At 38.8% G+C, this 26,258-nt stretch overlaps 1 protein-coding gene across 7 annotated transcripts in view; it reads left to right on the forward strand.

Moving 5' to 3' along the window:
- Positions 1-26,258, forward strand: part of SLC10A7 (solute carrier family 10 member 7) — a 245,325-nt gene that overhangs the window by 9,433 nt on the left and 209,634 nt on the right. For 6 of the 7 annotated variants that reach the window (XM_061584763.1, XM_061584765.1, XM_061584766.1 and 3 more), the window contains exons 2-4: positions 3,719-3,801; positions 6,013-6,149; positions 10,721-10,796. In XM_061584763.1, coding sequence (XP_061440747.1) covers positions 3,719-3,801; positions 6,013-6,149; positions 10,721-10,796 — 296 coding nt within the window. Of the gene's footprint in view, positions 1-3,718; positions 3,802-6,012; positions 6,150-10,720; positions 10,797-26,258 lie in introns of those variants that run through there. The other variant, XM_061584769.1, reaches the window with a different exon arrangement.

Consider the following 26,258-nt stretch of genomic DNA (forward strand, 5'->3'; position numbering starts at 1 on the left):
TGGATACTTGGAAACAATAAAGGATAATTATCTTATTAAAGATAATTAAAAGCCCCAGAACTTCCAGATTCATATCGGCCCATTTCATTATTAAATGTGGACTATAAAATCTTTGGTACTATATGGGCAAATAGATTAAAGACAATGATAGGGAAAATAATTCATCCAGACCAGTTTGGGTTTATCCCCAAAAGGCATATAGCAGATTCTGTTAGAAGATGATATAGTGTAATCACTCATGCAAAACAATCAAAAATATCACTAGCAATTTTGGCTCTAGACCTCTATAAGGCCTTTGATAGTGTAAATCTAATTTTTTTGTTAAATATTCCACAAGTATACAAATTTGGCCCAAAATTTTCACGTTTTACAAACAATTTACACCGAAACATCAGCGACAATTAGATTTAATAATACAGAAACATCCCCCTTTAAAATTCAGTCTGGTACCAAACAAGGATGCCCTCTATCCCTATTATTATTTGATCTGATAATTGAATTTTTAGCAGACAAATCAAGAAACAATAACATCAAGGGAGTGCCAATTAAAAATCAAACTCATTTAATAAATTTGTATGCTGATGACATGGTACTTATGCTAAAAAATCCAAAAACAAGTATGAGATATATTAAAGAGGAACTAGAACATTTCCAAAATGCATCAGGACTGAAAGTGAATTACACAAAATCAGATTTGTTATGTTACAATATACCTCCCAAAGATCAAATTGACATGTCTAATCAACTTAAAATCCCATTAGTTCACAAGTCATTCTGCTATTTAGGAGTTCAAATTTCAAAAAATATGAACAAATCCTTTCAATTAAATTATGGAAGAATCTGGAAACAAGTAACAGCAGATATTAAAAGATGGAATAAAATGAACTTGTCGCTAATGAGCCGAATATCAGTTATAAAGATGATGGTGGTGCCAAAATTTACGTACTTGTTCTATGTATTACCCACTGATATTGCACCAATTTTTTAAAAAATATGGCAATCAACAATTGACACATTTATCTTTAAAAGTAATAGGACATCAAAAAACTTGAGATATAGGAGGGTAGAAGAAAGAGGATGGGGAATACCCCTATTGAAACTATATTATGAAGCTTATCAGCTTAGACACTTGATGTCCATAATCAATGATTCTCAAGAAAAATATTGGGTATGTATAGAAAAGTCTTTATTTCAAGACATAGATCTTGCAGTATTACCTTTTATTAAAAAAGTAATTAAAAAGGGAATACAACAACAACATACAAGCATTAATCCCATACTAAAGGTCTGGAAATATAGAATGGAATCATTGATGCCAGGGATATCCCCATTGATACCAATTTGTGAACACCCGGACTTTTACCTAAAAGAGAGAATGATAAATAAAAAGGCATTAAAAGATAATCAACTCTACAGATTAATGCATTATTATACTGATTTATTACCCATATCCAGGACTGTCTGGAGGACATCATTGAAGAATTCAAATATTACATGGTTAGCGTGGTATCAACTATCTACATTTATTAGAAAGCAACACGTCATACAGCAAGGCACCAGAAACTTGACAGATTTTGAAATAATGGTAGTTAACATACCAGAAAAAGATAAAGGGCAAATAACTACCCTATATAGATTGCTACCTAAACAGGATTTAGGATCACAACAAGGGCTACGAACTTGCTGGGAATCTGACTGGGCTATCAAAATTGATCAAGAATACTGGACAAAAATGTGGGGGAAATTTCCTTTTAAAGCCATATCAGCTAAATACATAGAAATATCACTCAAAATCTTACAAAAATGGTACTTAACGCCATCCAGAATAGCAAGGATAGACAAGTCTTACCATTGTGCTGGAGAGGATGTGGGGTCCGCGGATCCTATGTTCACATGTGGTGGGACTGTGAACGTGTTCAAAGATTCTGGACAGAGGTTTTTGAAGAAAAATCCATTATAATGGGAATGAAAGTAATAAAAATTCCGGAATTGGCATTACTTAATAAATTTGATGGCCAAAACCAAACCATATCACATAAAAAGCAAATTGAGTATCTCTTAATAGCAGCACACATGTTGATAGCTAAATGCTGGAAAGAGGCAAAAGGATTAAACATTGGGAAGTGGTATAGCATAGTATGGGAAATAGCGCTCTCAGAGAAACTTACTCAACGTTTGAGAGTAGCAAGAGGACAAAAGAAAAAAGATAGTTTTGCTACAGAATGGTCGTGTTTCATTACACATACAAACAAAACATCAGCACCAGTACAGGTTCCAATTGCCTTTAGTAGCTTATGACTACAATAGTTTCTCCGGAGATCTGGGATCTGTCCTCTTGTTAATTAATTATTATCTAAAACTGCCTAATAACCAATGTTAAGTAATTTGTATTGTATGTGAATAGTGATAGACTGAGTAGTACTTTTATATGTAATGTACTATTCTTTGCGTATATGGTTTCTGTATTATGTGAATATTTAATATTTAGTCTTTCTTTATATATTTCAAATAAAAAACATATTAAAAAAAAAAGAACTAAAATCACACCAACAACTAAAACATTCCAGGTGTACAACAAGGGAAAAGGATCAGATTTAAAAGACGTGAGAATATAAAGATCTTTGCCTGGCACTGAAGCAGCATTAAACATGTTGCTCATTTGTTGTGTGAGCCAGATATCTTCTCTTAAGTAACCACAAAGAGGTTTAGGTTGTCTGGTTTTTCCAAAGTTAAATGATTTATTGTTGCCAAGAGAATACGGTTCTTTCCCCCAGTTAGCAGAACAGCTGTGGTGTATGACCATAACATAGTTGCGTGTTAACAGTGCTGCCCATAATCTTGTTGCGGGGGTGTGGTGAATACCTATCGGATACTGCTTGTGACATCACTAATGAGTGATACAATGGACATGCTCACTGTTTGCGGGCATTCATGTGTGTTCAAACTGCCTGGTGATTAGCCAGTGCAGAGAAGGCCCTTACCACTTTCTCCTCCCACACCCTTTCTATTCAAGTTATGTACTCCACTTTATGAGAGCTGTAGGGCTTCTTTTTTAAAAGAGAATAGGGCACTGTAGTTCACGTATTCCAGCATCACCGCATCCATTCATTATGTGTGAATTTGATATTGAATTATTGACTTTGAATCTGGACTTGCAGGATTACCCTGCAAAGTTTTAAACCAATAGAAGCTGGCTTTGAACTGCTCATCTGGACATAAACCCTGTTCTCCCTACTGTAAATATAATTTAGGACAGCATGGAATCAAAATTACAGTAATTTACAAGAAGTAATGATAGAGCTAGGCCTTTCTTCATAGTTGGTATTACATTTTTTTTAAAGAGGCCTTTGGTTTTTTCATGAGTCTGTTTTTATTCTAGATTTGTTTTTGCAATATTCCAAATCTTATTACCTCCTAGTCTTCCTCCCTCCCTTATATATATGAATCATCTCCCTGATGTTTTTCATACTGATCCTGAATGTATTGGTTTCACTCCAGTAGATCTGGACTGCTTATGCACTTTTGCTGTTGGCTATGAGAAGAGAGGAGACCAGTAAGCTTGCAGATTTTAACCTGCTACAGCCTTCAGTATTAACTGCATAATCATGTCTGTGTGTTTGGGGAAGATTCAGGCTTGCAAGTCTTAAGTAAAAATTGATCTGATTGATATAAGTTAGCTGTCTTGGTTTACTTTTTGTATGTGTGTGTGTATTTTCAGGACCACTGAAACCAGAAATCACCATCACGTATATAGCTGTTTCGGCTATATTCTTTAACAGTGGGCTCTCGCTGAAAACTGAGGTACTGCAAATTAATTTACATCTTTATCGCTTTTTTTAAAAAAGAACATTATCTGAATATAGATGAGAACATTACATTGCTAATGACAGATGGGAACCTCATCATATGATGACCATATGGCAACCAATGTGGTGTAGTGATTAGAGACCTGGGAGACCAGGGTTCACATCCAAGGTCAACCATGAAGCTCACTGGATGATCTGGGGCCAGTCACTGTCTCCCAGCCTAACCTATCTCACAAGGTTGTTGTAAGGATAAAACCAGGAGGGGGAGAACTATGTTTGTACGACACCTTGAGCTCCTTGGAGGAAAGGTGGGATATAAATGTAATAAATAAAAATGATAAATAAAATATTATAAATACCAACAGCAGCCAATTTGTGCTTGTAGTTCTAGGAGAGTATATGTTCCTGTGTTTCAGCAGAGTGCGAGACAAAGATATAGCGGATTACATTCTTACTCCTATTAAGAGCTTTCACAAGATCACTCCTGCATTAAATCTTATGTTTAGCTGTTGGATTAAAATGGCAAGACTCTTTTTGGAGTGTGTTGAGTCTACATCTTCAGTCCTGTAGTGGGCATACACAGGTCATTTGGAACATATTGGAGTCATTTTACTGATTCAAATGGAACTTGGTTCCCAGAAAACCATATTTATTTATTTATTTATTTAATTCAATTTTTATACCGCCCATAGCAAAGCTCTCTCCATGTGATATAGCTGTTTCAGAGCTGCTGATTCAGCTAATACAGACATGTAGTGTATGGTGGCTCCATGTGTGGCTAATAAGTTGACACTGAACCAGCATAGGCTGATGGACTTTTGACTTTTGCAGTTAGATGTATATTTTCAATCAATAACATCCTGTTTTCCTCAGGCTCCTAATTATGCATTGTAGCACGCACCTTGGTGTGTGGGGAGTTCTTGTAAACGTGTGCTAAAGTATTAAGATCGGACTTCTTGCTGCTTAACTATAATGTATCAATTTATCTCTAGGTTTATATACATTTATTCCCAGCTTCTTATTTAGATTTGTATAATCTAAGGTGAGGTCTTTTGGTGAGGTCTTTTCAGTTTCATAAAGCTCTAAAGAAGCCTTCAGCAGACCTGGTCACCAGATGTTGGGACCAAAACTCTTATCACCCTTGACTATTGGCTTTATGGGAGTTGAGGTCCAAAACCATCTGGTGACCCAAAGCTGGAGAAGGCTGCTTTAAAGTATATTATTTAATTTTATAGCTAGGGGTGCCACTTGCCTAGTTATTTTTTAAAAATTCTTAGTGTGTACCTTATTGTAACTTTAGTTAATGCTTAACTTAATTAATTTAGGCAGTGGGCTATTTAAACTTTGCATAAATCAAAATAGATGAAATCAAGACTTTAAAGTTAAAGAGGAAAGCACAAAAGACTAAAGTAATGACAACAGAAGATTTATGTAACTGTAAAGTTGACAATGAGGACATTGAACTTGTCAAGGATTATCAATGACTTGGCACAGTCATTAACCAAAATAGAGAGAATAGTCAAGAAATTAGAAGAAGGCTAGGACTGGGGAGGGCAGCTATGAGAGAACTAGAAAAGGTCCTCAAATGCAAAGATGTATCACTGAACACTAAAGTCAGGATCATTCAGACCATGGTATTCCCGATCTCTATGTATGGATGTGAAAGTTGGACAGTGAAAAAAGCAGATAAGGGAAAAATCAGCTTATTTGAAATGTGGTGTTGGAAGAGAGCGTTGTGGATACCATGGACTGTGAAAAAGACAAATAATTGGGTGTTAGAACAAATTAAACTAGAACTCTCACTAGAAGCTAAAATGATGAAACTGAGGTTATCATACTTTGGACACATAATGAGAAGACATGATTTACTAGAAAAGACAATAATGCTGGGAAAAACAGCAGGGAGTAGAAAAGGAGGACTACCAAACAAGAGATGGATTGATTCCATAAAGGAAGCCACAGACCTGAACTTACAAGATCTGAACAGGGTGGTTTATAACACATACTATTGGAGGTTGCTGATTCATAGGGTCGCCATAAGTTGAAATCGACTTGAAGGCACATAACAGCAACATTTACTGTATTGGAGAATACGCTTTTTGAAGCAATATGCATCTGACATATACAATGATACAAACTTAAGCAATACAAAATAGAACTGATTTCAGCTGTTAAAACTGCAACCTCTTCTCTTGTTACTTTGTAGGAGCTGACAAGTGCTTTGATGCATGTGAAATTGCATCTTTTTGTCCAGATCTTCACACTTGTATTCTTCCCAACAGCAATATGGCTATTTCTTCAGCTGTTATCTATCACACCTATAAATGAATGGCTTTTAAAAGGGTATGTTTTAACATCTAAAGGGTGAAATATTTATGGCTTCTTTTCCAGAAATGCACTTTCAGTATCATTAGGTTGGTTCTTTTTTTTAAAAAAAAACAATACCACAGTGAAGTCATTTTTCTGTGTACGTTAATGCTTTGGCACTTGCTGTTGGAAAAAAAATATATGCAAAAGATTACTCTTTCAAAATCTTGGTCTTGTATATCCAAAGACTTGGCAGCTAATTTTATATGTAGGGACTTAACTCTGCAGATCATGCCTCTTCTTGACAAGCCTTCTGTTTTGAATTTACTCCTCCAGATTTCAAGTAATAGGAGTAAAAAAAAGTGGTGGTAGAATAGAAGGTTAACTGTCTGACTATGCATGAGACAGATTATTAAACTTCACTCTTCAGGAAGGGTGAGGAACCTTTTTTTCTATGAAGATCTGTTGACCCATAGGAAAAGTCAGTCAGGATTCACAGCTGATGACAGGTGCAGCCAGAGCCAAAAGCGAGTGGAGCTGGCAAGATTACACAGCTCTCTCTCATTCTCGCTCTCAGCACCTTGAATTATTTTTTCCACTCTCTCATATTCTAACTGAGAGAAGTCCCTTGCCATAATAATTGTTCTTTAATGTAGTATTTTCCCCATTTTATATGTAAATGCTTTCAGAGACCAAGAGCTATAGAAAACTGAAGTGTAGTGAAAATGGGTATCAACACACAAAAAAACATCAAGCACCATTGTAGCATGTTGTGCTAAATTATTAATGAAAGCATTTTGAAACATGTTCTATTCTACAAGTGCTTTTTTGTGTCTCAAAGGAATAGAACTTCTCCCCTTTTATTTATTTTATTTAGTACAGCTACACGTGTTCCGTCAGAATATTGCTCAAGGCAGATAGTAAAAAGAGAATTGATCAGAATACAAAGTGAAGCATATTCAAAATACTTCATAAAATTGCACACCAAAGGAATAACATTAAAAACAAAGATAGCACTAACCATATCTACAAGCAGTAGAAATTAATAACTAGTAAAATCAGCCGAAAGCCACCTGAAAAAGAGAACTTTTCTCCACTCCTCTTTCCCCTTCCGGAATGCCATCAAAAAGGGGCTGAGACAAATGGAGGAAATTCCAAAGTCTCTGTATCCACAGAAAAGGCCCTCTTGTATCCATGTGAAGTGCATCTCTTGACACCAGCAGGTCACAGGGGAGAGCCTTGCTTTCAGATCTTAAATCCCTGCGCAGGCTTATATTAGGGCAGGTGTCCTTCAGGTACCCTGGTCCAAAGCCATTTAAAGCTTTAAAGTTGAAAACCATACCTTTGAATAATAAAAAAAATCTAACACTGAGAGGCCATCATGCACTTGAGCATCTTCTCCCCAAATCAGAATGCTAAAGACGGGTAGAGCTTTTTCAGTCTTTCTACTGCCTCTTAGTGGAACCACACCTTTACATTAGGAGGTGTTTATACTTCCCTTATCCAGTCTTTACCAGACAGAAAGGGCAAGAGTTGTGCATACACAGTACTTGTCCTCATGTATCAAAGAATGTTATCCCCATGAGATGGCACTGTCTTTCTACTAGTTACATCAAATAATCCTCAAGTTAAATGATTATATACAGTGGACATGATCCAGAAGAGATGATCAGGTAAGCACAAAAGAAAGGCGTAAATGTTTGTTTTTTTCTCTCTGCAGCAGTTCCTATGGTAAAATTATCATATTCCGTGGATCTGAGATAAAGCAGAAAGAGCCCTTATGTACAACTTATTTTGCACATCCTTGTGGATATAAGTGTCATTAATTCTAAACATACAGTCTTATTCCATGTTGTTTGTGTTAGGATTAGAATGCAGATTAAATGCTTGTGTGTAAATGTTCACAAGGATGAGGCCAAAATGCCTAACCTTATACTGAACAGTTTTTATTTTCATATCCAAGAGTGAAGTTGTGAACTTCAAGTAAGCTATATTCAAGGCAAAACAAATATGGCATAGGGAATATTATTTATGCAACTTTTCCCTGTAATGTTATTTAGAAGGTTTTTGAAAAGAGTAAAATGGTGTGCCACTTCCTGAACTTTAATTTAAATCTTCAAAAGGTAGAAAAAATTATAGCAAATGTTTTTGTTTAGACCAGTTACATGTGTCTTAGTCACAGCCTGTCAAAGTCCACTTTGTATTCTTAGGCTGCTAAATATAAGAAAATCTTGTTATTTACTTCTGAAATAATAAAGCCTCATCCTATTCATTTCTTGGCTGCTTCTTTGCAACATAGGATATGTGTTCTTTAGCTCATACAATATAGTGACATGGTCTTCAGGCTGTCATCTTAACTAGGGTTCATTGATACCTAGACCATTGTTGGACATGATCATAATGAACAATCTGTCATTGTGTTCTGATTATTATTTTCTGTTTTGGCCATGTAGGAGCAATCATACTTAGTAGGAGTAGTCACACGTGACATTTATGTAGGGAACATCAGCAGAGAGCTGGACCAGATAACCTTTGAGGTCCCTTCCAAAGTTATGATTCTGTATCTCTTTCTGAATGTTTGGAGTAGTTCACATTAGTCTGATAAGCCTTAGAACAAAACCTTAAGGTAGACCATCTTATTGTCTCCTTTACATGGCTAGCGGGCTAAAAGAGGATGGAACATAGGAAACTTGCCTTATGCTAGTTAAGACTATTTGTCCATTTGGTCCAGTATTTACTCTTGACTTGCAGTGGCTTTCCAGGGTCTCAGAAGGAGATTTTCCCCTTCACCTGCTTCTTGACTCTTCTGAACTAGAGATGCCAGGGATTGAACCTGGGATAAACATGTGCTCTTCCATTGAACTATGGTTCCTTCCCTAAATTCCATCAGATTTTTCTCGTTAAGCCTGCTCACAAACTACATCCTCTGAAGTGCATGATCTGTCATCTAATTCCAGATATATGTAGGATGGGAATGGTATGTAATAATGAAAATTGTACTTGCATATGTTCAGAGGGTCCTCTGTTCCTAGATCTGATTCTTAGTATTGAAAGTAGATTCTGTGAATAAACCATAGTAGGTTCAAATGAAGCTTTGTCCTGTCAGGAATGTCTTGTCAGGGAGCTTCTTAAATTATGTTAATGCCTGTATCACCATACCTCCACCAGAAGCAACCACTCAGAATGTAGAGGAAGGAAGTTCCTGAAAAGCTACTCAACTCTTCCCTTTCCCCTCCCCTCCAGGCTTGCCACTGGAAGCCCTTCCTAGACTCCTTCTACCTGTGATTACCAAACTGGTTCACATTAAGATTTATCTCTATAATCTGAAGGCTTAAAAATATGCTTTTTAAAAGAACAAACGTAAATGCTTAGAAATCTAGATGTTTCAAATACACCTGGAAGCCAGAATTTTACCACAATTTTAGCACAAACACATTGTGCAGTGAGCACTTCTTTGTTCTCCTATGAATGATGGGACTGAAATCCTTCCATCCTGTTGTGGAAGTAATCTACAACTGTGAATTGGTAGACCAGAAGAGATTTCAGCAGGTTAGTCTGAGCATCACCTAAAAGTGCTTTGGGGAGTTGGATCTCAGTTTTAGGTATATAGTGCTGGCCTTCAGGTTTTAATATCAGTTTTCTATCTCTTTTCCTTTTCTGCCATGTCCAATAGACTGTGAGCAGAGATTTAATTTTAAAAACGTGCAAAAGTGCCCAGGCAGTTTTGTTGTTATTTATTCAGCATCTAAAGAGAATGACAAGACTGTGTATCTACCTAAGAATGAACTGAGGCCTGACCCAGCCAAAATTTACTAGGGCAAGCATCCTACAGCCACCACTCTATGGATTATTTTCCATAACTGATGAGGGATCTTGGTACATTTTCTGAATTTAATAGATTGGTAGGTCATGCCTCAGAGCCTCTACTGCTACACATTCCATTAACATGAATAAAGTTTGAACAGTTAAAACTGTTTAGGGAATTGTAGCTTATGCCTCAAGAGCCCTGCATTGAATATCATAATACTCCAATTTTCAGAGAAAAAACAAAGCTTTATAACAGAAAGGGCTTCTTTTACAATTTTTTTTTGCACTGGATGACATCTGTGAGCCATTCGTGCATCTGTATATACCTGAAAAGGAATGAGCAGTACACTAATCTAGCTGCAAATGGATTTATTAAAGGGCCATGGGGTCTTCCTTAAATAAGATATTAGGTACTTGTGCAGATACAAAAACAGCCTGTAGGAGTTATTCATTGCTCCCAATCCAAAGCCCCTTGTGCTTTACAATTGGAGTTTCCCCATTTAGTTCAACAGGGCATGTAACATATAGATACTTGCCCTCCTGTGAATGCCATAGCCCTTGTGGATTCAGCCAGCAAGAAATTTCTCAATAATGTGTTAAGTAGCTCGGATTTATCTGAAATCATAGAACTGTTGATCAGTTAAGAATCCTATGTTCTCATATTTTAGTCACTAAACAAGTTCTGTAGTCATGGCTTCTGAATGTAGTGTGTAATTCTGTCCATTCTTTTCTATGGGTTGTTTTGTGATTAATTGTAATGAATATTACATTTGTATTTGTGTGTGTTTTCTGTCCCTTAGTTTGCAGACAGTAGGCTGCATGCCACCTCCTGTATCTTCAGCAGTGATTTTAACCAAAGCTGTTGGTGGGAATGAGGTGAGTTTGTTACATTTTTACTTGCATAATATGGCTTTTTTATTTAAATGCTTTTGCACAAAGGATTTTTTTTTTACTAAAGTTGGCTGCCAGAACATGAAAATAGGTGAGTATTGTTGAGAATTAAGAAACTTAATTCTAATCATCTTTCAGAAAAGATAGAAAGCTGAAAGTTGGTATACTTTTATCATTCATCTGCAACAGGAAAGATCTAATCTCGGGTTCTGTTTCTGAGTGGAACACAAGAGCCTCCAACCTTTGGTGACAACAGCTTCTGCAAATTTAAAGGATCACTGTTGTAGATACACCTCTGCAGTGTGAATTTACTGGGCCCCTACTGGGAGAAAGGGCAGGATATAAATCAAATAAATAAATAAAACCTTGGTGGGGAAAATCCATCAAACAACAATAAATACACACTAGAGAGGTGTATCTCCAACAGTGGGGATACAGACCCTTTAAACTTGCAGAAGCTGTCTTCACCAAAATGCATATGGGTGGGTTATAAATTATACAGCCACAAGAGTGGCTGTATACTATAGGCAGCGTGGATTTTTCACATTCTACAATGTTAAATTGAAAATACCCCCCATGCCATTCTGATGCTTCCCATAAGCTAATTTCAAAACAAAACCTTACCAAACTTATAGTCCTGAACTCAGAAACACTTGCTTAACAGCCCTCTCAATTTTCATGGCGGTACACAAAACAGTCAGAGAAAACAGAGAGTTCAAAGTCTAAAAAGAGAGAGAACCCACCCCCCCGAGCCCTTTTGGACTTCTCCCGCTGAGAGTTCTCATAATCTGTTGAAATTCATTAAAAATCAGCCATGTGCACAGAGTTCCTGTAATCCTAATACTGTCCTTGCCCCATACTCTGACCTTCATCTTCTGCAGTTTAAAAGTTAAAAAAATGCCTGGCTGATTTTTAATTAATTTAAGAAATTTTGGCTGGAAGCCAATGATAAGGGCGGGCATGCTCAGTAAGGACCAACTGTCAGTGTTCTAAAAGCCTCACAGCTGCTGGGCTTGCCTAATCAGGGGGCCACACCCACACCAAACGTTGATTTCACTTGAGATAGTCATGGCTTCCCTCAGAGAACCCTGGGAAGTGTAGTTTATGAAGGGTGCTGAGAGGAGACTCCTGTTCCATTGACAGAGCTCCAGTGGCCAGACTGATTTAACAGTCAACCACACTGATTGAAGGTCTATGAGGGGAACAGGGCGTCTCCTAGCAACTCTAAGCACCTTTCACTAACTACACTTCCCAGGATTCTTTGAGAGAAGCCATGACTGTCCAAAGTGCAATAAAGGCCTGGTGTGGATGTGGCCAGGACAGCTTTGGTTTAAATTTGGGTGGGAGGCTAGATGTGCCTGCTGTAGAATAAAAAGGTGGGGGAAACGCTGAAAAGTAATGATACTGTTTACAATGTTTTCCTTTTGGAAAGGAAAAGATTTTTCCCTTTGCCCAGTGCCCACCCACCCAATCTCCTCCCCTCCCCCTCCCCTGGGTCAGTGTTGGACTAGGACCTGGGAGACCAAGGTTCGAATCCCCACACAGTCATGAAGCTCACTGGGTGAACTCACCTTGGGCCAGTCACTGCCTCTCAGCCTCAGGAAGGCAATGGTAAAACCACCTCTGAATACCATTTACCATGAAAACTCTATTCAAAGGGTCGCCATAAGTTCAGTCGACTTGAAGGCAATCCATTTCCAGCTATCATGGACAATTGTCAGGGATGATGGGAGTTGTAGTCCAGCAACTGCTGGAGGACTACAGGTTCCCAACCTCTAATATACAGAATTGCTTCAAAAATATTCCATTGCTAGTGATGTTCACTTACCATACAAGTGTGCTGAAATAGCTGTTTTGGTCTTTATGGTATGAATTGTAAAGTTTGAGCACATAATGTCTCCGTGTGCTTTAATTTCTATAAACCAAGAAAGATTGGGGAAGGATAAACTTGTGTTGAATCGGAATTAATAGATATATTCAGTTTTGTGTGTTCAGTTTTCATAAGAATAGAATGACACTTAAAATTCTTTGGAAAAGTCTAGCTGAGCGGAGATTTTGGCTGAGGATGTCGAGCTATCAAACAGGATGTACAACAAAGACTTTGTAGAATAAACTAGAAAATGTCAAGCAATCGATGTGCCAGTAAAAGAGCAAAATCTTTTGAAAACTCCCTGTGAAGTGTATTGGTTTATAGTCAGACTTTACTTTGAGTTAGTACTGCCTCTGTGTGAATAACCTGCAAGCCTAAATATGGGGGAGGGCAGGAGAAGAGAGTCCTTATGTCCTTGCAGGAATATTCTGTTTCCCCTCCCCTGTTCAGATTGATACAGAATCTGACAGCAGAGACCACTGCATAAGTGTGAGCACTCCACCTGTTGGTCTGGAGTTTAGCAGACGGAAGAGGACTGCTGTTTTCTGTTGATCTGACATGGTGGTAGAGGAAGGTAACTGGGCAAAGCCACATGCCCTTAAACCTCATATCCCCCTTCACCACTGAAAGGATCCCAGGTGAGGAATTGACTTCATCCATGTCCAGTTTGTATCTCTCACCATTATTTCGGTAAGAGGACGACTTACTGGGTGCAGTTGTTCTATACTAAACGTGGAGCATGTCTGCGTCTTCACAGAAACTCCTTAAAGGAATCCTTTTTATAGTGCTAATGACTTGGTATTGTGCATTTCAATATATACTAAATTCCTTTATTTTAATTTGTATTCAAGGCTCAAAATATGTTACTTGGTATCAAGAATATTATATTTTTAGGATGCGTCCAAATCTAAAACCTCAGAAAAGAAATCTCAGTGAGTCCCATGAGGCAAGGCAAATTATTGCATGTGGTGAACTCTTTAAATTTGTAGATCCAAGGTCATGGCAGTGGAAGGCTTATTTGAAAAAGGTTTTCTCTCTGCTTGGAAAGCAAATGAAACCTCTCATCATTTAACTTTAACATTATAGCTTTAAGAGAATTTTCACTATAGCTGAAAGATCAAGTTCACGACAAACATAATGGACTCAAAAATCCTTTCTCAGATATAACAGTGGACCAAGAGACATACTGATTTCCCCCCCATATGTGTTCTTGATGGAAAATAGAATTCATAAAGATCCGAATCTTTGTAATTATTGAATAAAATCAAAGACTTCACAAGACTGGAAGGAATAGATTATATTAAGCCTTAGAAAGCTTTATTAATAAAAATATTTATCTATTTACACAATTTTGATTCTACATCTACTGTAGTCCCCAGTGAAGTGTCCAGTGCAACATATGCCACAACTTCTTGGGATCACTTTCAGTTGATGTCGCCTGATGACATAGGTAAGGTGCTTGCGATGATGCAACCAGCAACATATTGTCTTGACCCTTGCCCTTTTTGGCTTATTAAAGCTTGCTGAGGGGGTGTTACCGAGTGGATCCAGTGTGTGGTCACTGTGTCTTTGTGAAAAGGAGTGGTCCCAGTTGCCCTGAAAGAGACGGTGATCCGACTGTTCTTGAAAAATCCCATCCTGGACCCATTGGTTATTTGTGACCAGGTGGAAAGGTGATCCAGAGGGTTGTGTTCAGCAATTGCAAATACTCTTGGATAAAACATTATCTTGGCCCATTCCAACCTGAGTTCAGGCCTGGTTATGGGACTGAATCAGCCGTTGTTGCCCTGATGGGTGACCTTTATTGGGAAAAAGATAGGGGAAGTGCAACCCTGTTATTCTTACTTGATCTCTCAGTGGATTTTGATGACATTGACCATGGCATTATTTTGAGCCAACCTGGTGAGATGAGTATTGGAGGCACTGTTTTACAGTGGTTCTGATCCTATCTGCAGGGTTGTTTTCAGAGAATAGCATTGGGTGATTGTCTTTTGGCCCCCTGGCTTTGTGCTTGTAGGGAGCCGCAGGGTACCATCTTTTCTTCAATGCTGTTTAAAATCTGTATGAAGCGCTTGGGAGCAGCCATCAGGAGCTTTGGGGCAAGGTGTCAGCAGTACGCTGACATTACCCAGCTCTTTTTCTCTGTAACACCTGAATCAGGAAAGGCTGTGCAAGCCATGGACCAGTGCTTGGACTGGGCTGGATGACACTGCGTCTGAATCCTAGCAAGACAGAGGCAGTGTGGCCTGGTGGTTCCTGAGTTCAGATAATTGGTCAATTGCTTGCTTTGGATGCGGTTGTACTCCCTCTGAAAGAGCAGGTTGTAGTCTGGGGGTGCTCCTGGATCCATCTTTGTCGCTACAGGCCCAGGTGACCTCAGTGGCTAAGAGTGCCTTTTACCAGCTTTGACATGTAAGACAGCTGCTGCTGTTTTTGAACTGGGATGGCCTGACCTCTGTTGTCCATGCACTGAGGACTATAAGAGAAGATGAAGAGTTCTTAGACAGAATGCTGGAACAACAACAGCAAAGAGAAGTGAAGGTGGAACAGCAACAGCATGAGGTAGCAGAAGAGGAGACTGCTTTGGAGAGGAGCAACGAAGTGGAGGAAACTCCGTGGGAAAGGGTGACAGTTAGGAGCAGAAGAGCTAGAAGACATCCTTCACCAGTGGAACTATGGAACCGCTTTCAACCACTTGAGGATGAGACTGGAGGACAGCCTGTGTTGGAAGAATTACAGGAGACCCCGTGCGACAATGAGCGAGAGGCTGAAGCTCAATCAAGCAGGGGCAATGAAACCGTGCCCCACAACAAGAAGAGAAGAGTACTAGTAGTGGGAGACTCCTTACTGCGAGGGATCAAAACCCAAGTATGCTGAGAAGATCCGTGGACTCGCCAGGTATGCTTTCTACCAGGAGGACGGATTAGAGATGTGACTGAAGGGTTGCCATCACTCATCAAGCCCACCAACAGGTATCTCTTTCTCCTCATCCATGTGGGAACAAATGATATTGCCAAATGGAGCTATGAAGAAATCACATCAGACTTTGAAGCTCTGGGAAGGAAACTCAAGGACTTTGGGGCCCAGATAGTTTTTTCATCCATCCTTCCAGTACTTAGAAGAGGAGTAGAAAGGGAAAGGGAAATACTCTGTGTGAATGAATGGCTATGAAGGTGGTGCCGATGTGAGAGATTTGGATTCAGGAACCACGGGCTATACTTCCTGGAAAGTGGACTGCTGGCAAGTGATGGGTTCATGTCACAAGGACTGGGAAGAATATGTTTGGCCACAGCATGGAGAAGTTCATCAGGAGGGCTTTAAACTGAATCCTAAGGGGGAGGGAGACTTAAACTTGGTGGTAACGACTGATGAATGCTTATGCACAGTAATGGGAACAGAGAGATCGGCTCTAATAGGGCCCAGTGACAGTCCTCAGAAAAAAGTAGTTAGGAAGCCAAGCAATAAATCACATAGTCTTCAATGTCTGTATACTAATGCGCAGAGCATGGGAAACAAGCAGGACAAACTTGAACTCTTAATACAGGAGGGTAATTACGACTTGATAGGTATAACTGAAACTTGGTGAGATGACTTCCATAACTGGAATACAGCAATTGAATGATATAACTTGTTCAAAAAGAACAGAAGGAATAAAAAGGGAGGTGGAGTCGCGCTATATGTTAAAAATATATATCCCTGCACAGAAATACAGGAAGCTGAGCTTGGTAGCTCCACCGAGAGTATCTGGATTAAAATTAATGGGGCAAGTAATAAAAGGAATGTGGTGCTTGGAGTCTACTACCAACCGCCCAATCAAGGAGAAGACGAGAATGTAACTTTTGAAAAGCAAATTGCCAATGTTTCGAGGAGTCATGATGTAGTAGTAATGTAGTAGTAATGGGGGACAATACAGTGATTACTTACTAGGAGCCAACATGGATTTATGAAGAACAAATCCTGCCAAACTAATCTTATCTCATTTTTGATCGGGTAACCTCCCTTGTAGACTGGGAATACTGTGGACATAATATACCTCAACTTCAGCAAAGCTTTTGACAAAGTGCCCCATGATATTCTGATTAGCAAGCTAGCTAAATGTGGGCTGGATGGAACAACTATCAGGTGGATCCACAGCTGGCTCCAGAATCGTACCCAAAGAGTGCTTATGAATGGTTCTTTCTCAAACTGGGCGGAAGTAACGAGTGGGGTACCACAGGGCTCGGTCCTGGGCCTAGTGCTCTTCAACAGTTTTATTAACGACTTGGATGAGGAGGTATAGAGTATGCTTATCAAATTTGCAGATGATACAAAATTGGTGGGCATAGCTAATACCATGGAAGACAGAAACAAAATTCAAAGGGATCTTGATAGGCTGGAGCATTGGGCTGAAAACAACAGAATGAAATTCAACAGGGACAAATGCAAAGTTCTACACTTAGGAAAAAGAAACCAAATGCACAGTTATAAGATGGGGGATACTTGGCTCAGCCATACGACATGTGAGAAGGATCTTGGAATTGTTGTTGATCACAAGCTGAATATGAGTCAACAGTGTGATGTGGCTGCAACAAAGGCAAATGCTATATTAGGCTGCATTAACAGAAGTGTAGTTTCCAAATCGCGGGAAGTATTAGTTCCCCTCTATTCACCATTGGTTAGGCGTCATCTTGAATACTGCATCCAGTTCTGGTCTCTGCAGTTCAAGAAGGATGCAGACAAACTGGAACAGGTTCAGAGGAGGGCAACAAGGATGATCAGGGGACTAGAAACCAAGCCCTATGAGGAGAGACTGAAAGAACTGGGCATGTTTAGCCTGGAGAAGAGAAGACTGAGGGGAGATATGATAGCACTCTTCAAGTACATGAAAGTCACAGAGAGGAGGGCCGGGATCTCTTCTCAATCATCCCAGAGTGCAGGACATGGAATAATGGGCTCAAGTTGCAGGAAGCCAGATTTTGACTGGACATCAGGAAAAACTTCCTAACTGTTAGAGCCATATGACAATGGAATCAATTACCTAGAGAGGTAGTGGGATCTCCGACACTGGAGGCATTCAAGAGGCAGCTGGACAGCCATCTGTCGGGAATGCTTTGATTTGGATTCCTGCATTGAGCAGGGGGTTGGACTTGATGGCCTTATAGAACCCTTCCAACTCTACTATTCTTTATTGTAATTTATTGTATGTACGTCGCCTAGAGTGGCCACTGGCCAGATAGGCGACACATACATTAAATTTTATTATTATTATTATTATTATTCTATGATTCTATGTTAATCTCCAGGCTGGATTACTGTAATGTGCTCTATGTGGGGCTGTCCTTGAGGATGGTCCATAGACTGCAGCTGGTGCCAAATGCGGCAGCGTGACTGCTCACTGGGGCAGGATATCACCAACCTATTACCCCACTCCTGAAAGAATTGCACTGGTTGCCCATTAGCTACCTGGCTAAGTTCAAGGTTCTGGTTTTGGTGTACAAAGCCCTATGCAGCTTGGGACCAGGATACCTGAAAGATTGTCTTACTCCTTACATACCCATTTGATCACTGCACTCTACAGGTGAGGGCCTCTTGCAGATGCCATCTTATCAGGAGGTCCGTTCTGCACAACATAGGAAATGGACCTTTAGTGTTGTGGAACCTACATTTTGGAATTTCCTCCCCTTAAATATTAGACAGGTATCATGTCTGTTATCTTTTCGGCACCTATTGAAGACCTTCCTCTTTCAACAAGCCTTTAAGTAGAGACCTTATCCCAGTCTGCGTTTGTGCTGGAATTGCTTTTAAAGATGTTTTGTTTTGTTTTTAAGTCTCTTGTTTTTAAGATATTTTAAAGTGCTTTTAGTGTTTTTGTTTGCTGCCTTGGGTTCCTTCTGGGAGGAAGGGTGGGATATAAATGTAATTAATAAAGATAAATTTAATAAATGAATGCAGATGTGCCACATTTCCTCCAAGGAACTCAAGGCTGTATACAAGTTCTCTTCCTCCCCACCTTATCCTTAAATGAGGTAGAAGACGGTGAGTGACTTGATCAAGGTCACCCTGTAAGTCTGAAGCTGAATGGGGATCTGAACCTGGGTCTCCCCATCCCCTCACAGAGCTACAATTCCCAGAGTTCTCTGGGAAGAGGGATTAAGTGTTAAACCACTCCGGGAATTGTAGCTCTGTGTGGAGAATTGGGGTCTCCTAACAATGCTCAGCACTCTTAACAGACTACAGTTCCCAGGATTCTTTGCGGGAAGCCATGATTAAAGTGGTATAACACTACTTTAAACGTAAGGTGTAGGTGTGGACTGTGTGTGCATTTTTTCAAAAAATAAGATATCATATGTGAGACTCAAGTATTTTACTAAACCAGATTGTCAAATTTACAGATAAATGTATAGTTATTATACTCATCTTCTACATCAGTGATGGTATGAGGCAGAGCTGGAACTGGAAAAAACATGCAAGCCATCTCTGCAGTAGCATCATCAAGTCTGATACTGCTGCAGAGTGACTGATTTTGTTGACTTTAGCCAGAGTGGTACAACTTGTCTAGGTGGGACTGAACATAGAATCCATTGATTATAACTGTCAGTTGATGACCTATATAACTTTTCTAAAGTATTTATGACATAACATTTAGAGTGACATAACATTTAAGTTTCCATCTTGCAAAGAAAGTAAATAATTTTACTACTACGTTGCAAGGCACTTGCAGTGTTATTTCCTTTTATTCCATTTGTAAAACTGAGTTCTAGCAGTACAAAGGTGGACTGTATAGAAATGGCAGGATGGGCCAAGATTGAAGAACAGTCAAACCATCCAATGGTTGGATAGGATGTTTACTGTGCAGACAGCCAAGGTGAGGCAAATGGCTATTGGGTGTTTTGGACACTGGTGTTGAAAGGAAAACTCTAAGAGGAGAAAGAAGAAAAGTACTTCCTTGCTACTAGTGTTCATCTTACCAATGGAGAAAGCAGGTTTCCACCAAACACTTTCCGAACAAACAAGCCATATTTTTAATGCTTCCTTGTTGCTATTTTTTAATTAAATTCTCATAAAGTTCTAATCATCTCATTATAATCAAACTGCTTATAGTTGGGAAAGTGGAGAAAAATAATCTGGCATGCTATGTTAACAATAGTGATTGTGATCATGCAGAGGATGTTGTTTACATTTGTTCAACAATATGGCAAAACTGTTGTATTGAGTTTTTCTTTTAATTAGCAGATGCCAGCTGCTCTAGGCAGAGAACACCTGTGCTATTTGAGGTGCTATTTGAGGTATTAGGGGGTTCAGATCCCGGTCTCTTTGAACACCAGTGGAAATTAGAAATAACTGATTCCTGTGGAGATGTGATTGTTAATGGCCTTAGCAGCTACTCTTTTCTTGACACATTCTTAGTCTTGAGATATGAGGAAGTTACTTAAGGACTTTCCGAGTATTGGAGAACTATTGACAAGACATTTAGACTTCAGGGGCTTAGTAAAAAGATTGCTTCTGCTCAGAGTGTACCAAACTCTTCAGCATTTAGCTAAGTAATAAGTGGACTGCTCTGTATTAGTTAATAAAACTCCATTATCCATCTCTACCAATAATTTGTGGAAGTATTTTGAATGGAGAAATCTTATTTATAAATTAGTGAGTGAATAGATGTAATGTTTTTACAAAACTTGCTTTGTAACACCAGTGTATGAGTGTATATGAAGCTTAACTCTTGGGTCACGTTTTAATTAAAATATCGGGATAACTGAGGTGCCTGTATAATAGCATATCAAATTTTATCTTTGTGGGTCTCTCTCCCCTCCCCTCCCCTCCCCCCTGCTCACACACACCAAGAAAAAAAAATAACATCTTTGGCACTTGGCCTGCAAGAGTGTGATTTTTTTTTTAAAAAAAATGGCTAAGTCATTTTTAAAAAAAAAAAAAAAAACAGCACTGCAGGACCATTTTCTTATTAAAAAAAAAAAGTTGCTGTGCTTCAGATCTCTATTTATTCTCCTGCCTCTCCATCTCTTTGTATAGCCTGAGTCTTGACAATTTGGCAGGAAGTAATCAGCTAGAGATGAGGGAAACCTCTGACATGTTTTTAAAAAGTACTGTGGCAGTGGTGCAGTACATGGTCTTGAAGAGGTTGTGAAGATATTGGTGGTTCTATGCCCCACATGGCTGTTTGTTGGTCTTGGCTAGTAAGCAGATAGACAGTACTGAGAGGCTGTTTTGCTGACAATACTGTTTTGAGTCTTATTTTTGATGGGACAGTTGGCTGATCAAGACTGGGAACAATGATGCTGTACTAAAAGGTGGGATAGTAATTGATGAGGGAGTATGGCATCTGACCTGCGATTTTGGGGAAAGGCTGTTTGTATTGCAGGGAGAGAGAAGTTATATGTAACTGTCTGCTGTCTTTGCACTTTGTGAGGCAAGACAGGCCTTTCTTATATTCACAGGGGAAGGAAGGAGGGAGAATTGCTTCTGCTTACTACTGCTGGGAACCCTCTCCAGTATTCTTTTGGTGTTTGGAGCCTATAAAGCTGCTATTACCTTATTTGTCACATTGGCTTTTTTTTATAAAGTTATGCTATAGCAAAAAAAATGGTCTCAGTAATGAATTGGGTGTTTGAAGTCCAGGCTGCAGGACAAAAGCTAAATGTATAATTATGTGTTCTCTCAATGTTGGGTGTTTTCTTTATAAAAAATGTATGTTTACAGCAAAATATTTTTCTTCTGCCTTTGCTGGAAAATAGACACCAAGTATGGATAAAAATAAATGCCATTTTCAGTTAGTCTTTATTTTCTTCATATGTCAATTTATGCAAATATGCATAAATTGCTGAAAAACCGATTTAATGAATTAATAATTATTTAATCTGTTTGCAACCCTAATTGGATCACATGTTAAACCAGCAAGATTTTTCTTAATGTGTTTGTTTGTACAGGATGATATGAAGAAACTTCAAAATGAGCAAGGCAGTAGACAGGAGATGGCCTGTAGCCATTTCCATGATGAGTGGTACTTCATGCTGGTGCCACTGTAGGAATTTTTGGTGAGATAGTTCAAAATGTGGCCCCAGCACCCTCCAACAGGGATACTTGAGTCTCTAGGAATCTTCCCACCATGTGACAGATCAGAAATGTCCAAATGATTGTAAAATGTTAGTGAGATACAACGTACAAAAGAATAAGCAACGTAGAGAATGATATTTATTCTTGTGTATTCCAGGTCTAGGCCCAAGTACTTCCTTCTTTCTTCCTGCTGTCTCTCTTGTTACTTTCCCAGCTGCTCTTCATTCAGGCCATAGCATTTTATTGCGTTTTATACTGTCTCCATTCAAATTTGGGTGTCCCTTTCTGATTAGCTCCCTAGATGTTTACCTCCCCTGTCAGCCACCTTTCGGGTATGCTTTAAGCTGGATTCCTGTATTGAGCAGGGGGTTGGACTCGATGCCTTATAAGACCCTTCCACTAATCTATGCTTCTATTCCTCCCTCAGTGATAACCTGTCACTCACAACTGTTCTTACTTAAACCCTGTTCTAAGCATATTAATGCTGAAATCTTTACTGAAGCATATTTGCTGCTGAAAACCTGTGTCCACCAACTATTTAGGTATAACTACTCAAGTGCTCCCTATGAAGTGGTGAATATAGGTCATATGGGTCTTGTGCATTTCATTTATTTGTTAAAAATATTTGTATTGCAAAGATAGCCACCAACATATAAAATTTTAAAAAACCCTATGAGTAAAGCATAAATCGACAATTGCAGTCCAAAGAATATAGCAGCAGTATCAAACCTTATTTAAAAGCTGTGGAGAAAAGCAATAATTTCAGTTTGTTTCCAAAAGTCAGCACTTTATCTGTTTTCATATTACAATTGTTTAAAGAAAACATCCTTTGGGAAGCAAAAAGGAGTCTAGAAGGGGGTGTGGTGTTATAAGGATTGTGCAAATGGCTTTTGTTGGAACACTTTACTCCCGGCACAAATGAATAGAAAAGTAACACCTTTACTTGTGAGGCTTCAGTAGCCATCTTTACCCACAGAGCTGGGAAATTGTACAAGTGGACTTTTCCATAGCCCTTGACTTTTTGGCAGTGATTTGAGGGTTGCTTTGAATTGGTTGAGACTCAGACTGGGAGGAGTTAAAGTGGGGCATACCTCTAGGAGAGCCATATCCACAGTGCAGGATCTGTTAATCTAGGCCCACTTCTTATTTCATATTTGCACTTAAGTGTAGATACCATAGTATAGAATTCATGCACCTTATGTCAGTTGAAAACAGCATTCCTTTATATAACAAAACAGAGGGCTGATCTTTTCTTGGTTTTTACATTAATGTCTATTAATGAGGAACAAATGTGACTTAAATGGGTAAGCAGCATTCACAAATAATTTTCAAATGTATTTCATATTTGGGTATTTGTATCCAGTGGCAAAAGGTCTTGGACAGTGGTAATCAGTTTGAGACTAAGTTTATAGTGACTGTTTGCATAGCTGTGAGCTGACCATTTACAGTAACACTTGGAAGCTAAAGGAGAAAAAGACAGAAATCTTAGATTCCAGGAGCAGGAATAATTTTTAAATAATATTTTTTATAATTTTGTCATTTTAAAGAACAATATTTAGTACTTTTCCTCTTGTGCCTTTTGTCTGCTAGTTGACAGAACGTTTTGTTTACATTTTGACTGATAGATCTCAAAATATAGTAAACTATGTATCCCCTTTGCTATGCTAACGCAAAAACCCCTATAGAGCACCAGCCTACCATATGACCCCAGACTGTAAGAAATGTGAAGACAATTGTGATATGCCAATTCACTTGCCGGATCTGCTAATACTGTAATGTTTTTTCCCTTGCCAGGAGCCTCCTTGCCTGGTGTCAGTTCTTGAACTCTTTTGGGATGAGATTAGTCTACAAGAACAAAGTAGCCAGATGTCTGGTTCTGAGAGAGTCCCAGGGGTCAGGGTATGGTAGGCAACTGTAATCATTTGGGGCTAAGATCAAAGATACCTGAGAATTACTTATGGGCACATAGTGTGTGTCATGCCCGTTATTAACAGTCTGTGAAAATTTGTATCCCTAATTAACCCTTTTGTTGGTTAAGCTTTAGAAAGTGAATGTAGTTTTGAATGAGAAAATAATTTGTTCTTTTTAGTAGCAGATACCTTTCTTAATGTGCAGCTGTCTATAATCTTATTATAGTCAAAATCCAATATTTTGGTCCAAATACTTGATATATGAATTAGTAGCTTAGCCAAAAATGAATTTGGCAGAGAAAAACTCCGGATCTCATCGTTTCCCCCCAATAGTGTTTCTGTTGAAAATTTAACCAACTTTTAAAATATGTAGGTAGGAGGACAACAAAATTTGACTTGCTCAATTTCCTTCTAGTATTAGATGTTAATGTCAAGGTGTGAGTTAAATGAGTTTGTTGACTGTATTTAATGAACCTACACAGTGCTCAGGTCTGAAACCTGTTCTTTCCGGCTTTAGTACAGTCAGCCTTTGTTTTCAAGGGCCTCATTAGCAGACCAGTTGTCTGTTTTCACTGCTGCAACTTCCCTTTCTTTTATACAAAGTAATGTTAATGTGCTGATATGTACATAAGTGTGTGGAGGGGGAGGGGGGAAGAGTGGTTGTGTTCATGATAAAATTGCATTTGCAATTTATTGCCTGTGATGCATGTTGAGCAATTTTAAGGGACAATTTTGAGTGAGCAGACATTTTTAAACCCCGGTAGGAAAGCCCTCTGGAGTAATTTAAAGGACATAATTGATTTATCTGTTTCAAACTTGACAGCCTCACCATTTTCTTTCTTGCTCTCTCACTCTTACTTAACAGCACTATAGGAAAACAGAATAAGCTGATCATTACTAAAAGAGTAGCTTACGTTAAAACTTCCATTTTTACTGGTGATGCCTGAGGTCTGCATGTGTAAAATTTAGAGTGCTTATAATGGTGAGATCTCGTTACTGCTTGCAGTGGGCTTAATCATAACAAAAGCAACAAAGGTATGTAAAAATAGTGGTTTCAGAGAGGTTTGTGGTGATTCTTGGCCAATGTCACGCTGTTGTGCTACATTTTACCAATATTTTACCAATACAATGGCACACTGTAGTCCCCTGCTTACAGTGAAGAAAATCTGGTAACAAGGGAGATACTAGTTTTAAAAAGGCTATTAGTGGAAAAGAAAAAAACGCATATAGTTCATGTGTTAATTTCGGAACCTGGGGTCATCTAATGAAGCTGAACATAGGAAGATGCAGGTTAGACAAAAGGAAGAACTTCTTCAACACAATGCATAGTTAAACCATGGAATTTTTATAAGACATGTCTTGTAAAGACATGGCTTTTCCTCCAGGCTTTACTAGATTGGTAAAGTTGGACCCTGCTTTTATTTGTCTGAATTACCCGAATTCCTGCTTTTGTGCTGCTGTGTTCTTATACTACTGTTTTACTGGTTTTATGTTGTGTTTTTAAAATGATATTGTTTGTTGTTTTTGTATTGTACACTGCTTAACCATTTTAAAAAAATATTAATCATTTTATAAATGCTTTTAAATAAATAAATTTCTCCACCACAAGATGTCATAATGGTCACTAATTTGGATGACTTTAAAAGGGAATTCGGCAGGTTCATGGAAGAACAAAGCAACTAATGGCTCCCAGTCATGATGGCTGACTATGTACTATCTCCAATATCTGAGGCAGATGCTTCGGAAAACCAGTTGCTGGGGATCACAAGTGGGTAAGTGCTGTTGCACTCATGTGGACTTCCTATAGGCATTGGCTGACCATTATGAGAACAGAATGCTGGATTAGATGGTCTTTTGGTCTGATCCAGCAGAGCTCTTCTGTTTTTAAGTGCCATGGATGGGACAGTGGAACAAATGGGGAACAGTTGTCAACTGGGAAGAACAAATTCTCTGAATTAAGCTTTTTCCTCACACACAAAAAATCCTGTTACAAGCTGCTCTTCTACAAGCAGATCTTTAAATTCAGCTTTGCAATTAGTGCTACTGCATTTGTTGTTGTTGTTATGTGCCTTCAAGTTGATCACAACTTATGGCGACCCTATGAATCGGAGACCTCCACAACAGCATCTGTCGTGAATCACCTTGTTCAGATCTTGTAAGTTCAGGTCTGTGGCTTCATTAATGGAATCAATCCATCTCTTGTTTGGCCTTCCTCTTTTTCTACTCCCTTCTGTTTCTCACAGCATTATTGTCTTTTCTAGTGAATCATGTCTTCTCATTATGTGTCCATAGTGTGATAACCTCAGTTTCATCATTTTAGCTTCTAGTGCTAGTTTAATTTGTTCTAACACCCAATTATTTGTCTTTTTCACAGTCCATGGTATGCACAAAGCTCTCCTCCAACACCACATTTCAAATGGGTTGATTTTTCTCTTACCCGTTTTTTTCACTGTCCAACGTTCACATCCATACACAGAGTTCGGGAATACCATGGTCTGCATGATCCTGACTTTATTGTTCAGTGATACATCTTTGCATTTGAGGACCTTTTCTAGTTCTCTCATAGCTGCCCTCCCCAGTCCTACCCTTCTTCTGATTTCTTGACTATTGTCTCCATTT

This window comes from Rhineura floridana, chromosome 9, assembly GCF_030035675.1.
Source record: "Rhineura floridana isolate rRhiFlo1 chromosome 9, rRhiFlo1.hap2, whole genome shotgun sequence".
In the NCBI taxonomy this organism is placed as follows: Eukaryota; Metazoa; Chordata; class Lepidosauria; order Squamata; family Rhineuridae; genus Rhineura; species Rhineura floridana.